Source organism: Mesoplodon mirus, assembly GCF_964341445.2.
Source record: "Mesoplodon mirus genome assembly, chromosome: 9".
NCBI lineage: Eukaryota > Metazoa > Chordata > Mammalia > Artiodactyla > Ziphiidae > Mesoplodon > Mesoplodon mirus.
In genome coordinates this window covers 87,776,048-87,778,015 of record NC_138985.1, presented here as the reverse complement: position 1 = coordinate 87,778,015, position 1,968 = coordinate 87,776,048, and the positions used below count along the sequence as shown (strand labels likewise).

At 44.9% G+C, this 1,968-nt stretch overlaps 1 protein-coding gene across 1 annotated transcript; it reads left to right on the top strand.

Moving 5' to 3' along the window:
• Window positions 1-770: 770 nt before the first annotated feature.
• On the top strand, window positions 771-1,690 carry TAS2R16 (taste 2 receptor member 16; the record flags this gene model as incomplete). Its single annotated transcript, XM_082632307.1, is given in 2 exon segments — window positions 771-1,434; window positions 1,437-1,690. Coding segments are annotated over 2 exon segments (897 nt in total). The 5' UTR covers window positions 771-791.
• Window positions 1,691-1,968: the final 278 nt, after the last annotated feature.

The following is a 1,968-nucleotide window of genomic DNA, read 5'->3' as shown; positions in this document are numbered from 1 at the left end:
AAGAACATTTCCCAAACATATATAAAGCATAAGCTCAAGGTACAGGAATCGGCAGAATAATAGCCAAGGAGGCCACACCTCAATTGTAGGGAGAGTGCTGGGGGCATCGTGCAGTGATTTCTCTGAGTTGAGAAATTCAATGGGCAGTAAAGAAAGCGGCCCGTCTTGGATGAGGATACTTGAAGGTCTCAGCTTCCAGCAATTTCGTGGGCGGAATCTCAAAGCAAAGATTTTCTTTATTGCTTTTTCTATGCACTCAAACTTTGATTGTAGCATCCACGCCCAGCTGCTGTAGAAGCTGGAGACACATGGTTTCTGAAGTTGACATTGTTACAGCACTCAATGAGCAGAAATGTTACCCAGGATGTGAATGGACAGAGAAGGATTTATCTATCCTGTGGTTCAAACTTTAGGTTAAAAGACAGGATATTCTATTAAAAAGATGGGGAAACAAGCTAAAGACACCTCAGGCAGATAAAGAAGAAATAAACAGCATGGTTATGAAATAGGGATGCTTTTTATGGGAATAATCAAATCACCTCAGGAGCAAGAATCCACATTCAAACAACATTTCCCTGCATCCAGGCCTGATAACAAACCAGCAAGCAAAGCATAAGCAAATCCTGCAGATAGGAAAATGGGAAAGTCAAAAATAAGCCCAGAAAAATTTGCATCCAGAGGGAGATATTTTCTTGTGTGAAACACTAGTGGGGCCAGGAATCTGGTCCCTACCTGCAAATTGTTGCAGAGATTCTGAGTCTGTGCCCAGGAAGTTTCTTTGGAATAGAAGGATGATAACCATCCAACTCTCTGTCTTCTTCATGATCATCTATATGCTCAAGTTCTTGACAATAATTGTGCAGAGCAGCTTAACTGTTGTAGTGCTGGGCACAGAGTGGGTGAGTTTCCAAAGGCTGTCACCTGTGGAAATGATTCTCACCGGCCTGGGTGTCTGCTGCTTCTGTCAACTGTGGTCATCGATGCTGTACAACTTTTGCTCCCACTTCCACCCTAATTACGAATTTTGGTACTTCAGTATCGTCTGGGAATTTACTAACATTCTTTCATTCTGGTTGACCAGCATGTTTGCTGTCTTCTACTGTGGCAAAGTCTCCTCCTTCAGCCACCCCATCTTCTGGCTCAAGTGGAGGATTGTGAGGTTGGTTCCTCGGCTGTTGCTGGGTTCTCTGCTGATTTCTTGTGTGTCTATCATCTTTGCAGCTGTTGGGCATTACAGCAAGATTCAACTAATCTCCATGAGGCATTTCCCTAGAAACAGCATCATGACTGAGAGACTTGAGATATTCCTGTGGGATTTTTCCATGTACCAGCAAGTGGTTGTGTTGATTATTCCTTTCCTCCTGTTCCTGGCCTCCACCGTCTTGCTCATGGCCTTATTATTCCAACACCTGAGGCAGATGAAAGATCATCACACCAGCCACTCTCCAGCCTGGAAGCTCACTCTACTGCCCTGAGGTCTCTTGCCGTTCTCCTCATTTTCTTCACCTCTTATTTTCTGACCCTACTAATCTCCATCTGGGGTGTCCTTTTTAATAAGGGGTCCTGGTTCTGGGCCTGGGAAGCTATCATCTATGCTCTAGTCTCTATTCATTTGACTTCACTGATGCTGAGCAGCCCTAAATTGAAAAGGGTTTTAAAGGTAAGGTGCTGGGGCCTAGAGGCTGCCTGAGGCACAGGGGACAAGAAGACCCCTGGGCAAATGGGTGTTTGCACTGATACAGCTAATATCAATAACCGAACCTGCAGGACTCTTGACAATCCCCTGTGTGACAGTGACGCACCATAAATGCAAGCCTCACTCTCTTTCCCTACAGCCATCTATCTCCAAACAAGCAATCCCTTCTCTATTCTATGCCACTCCTTTCTTTTCCTTTCCACAGTCCCCAGGTTGGCCCCAACTTTCTCATGACATCTCCATCTCTCCTTAGTCCTCTCTACCTCTGAAAT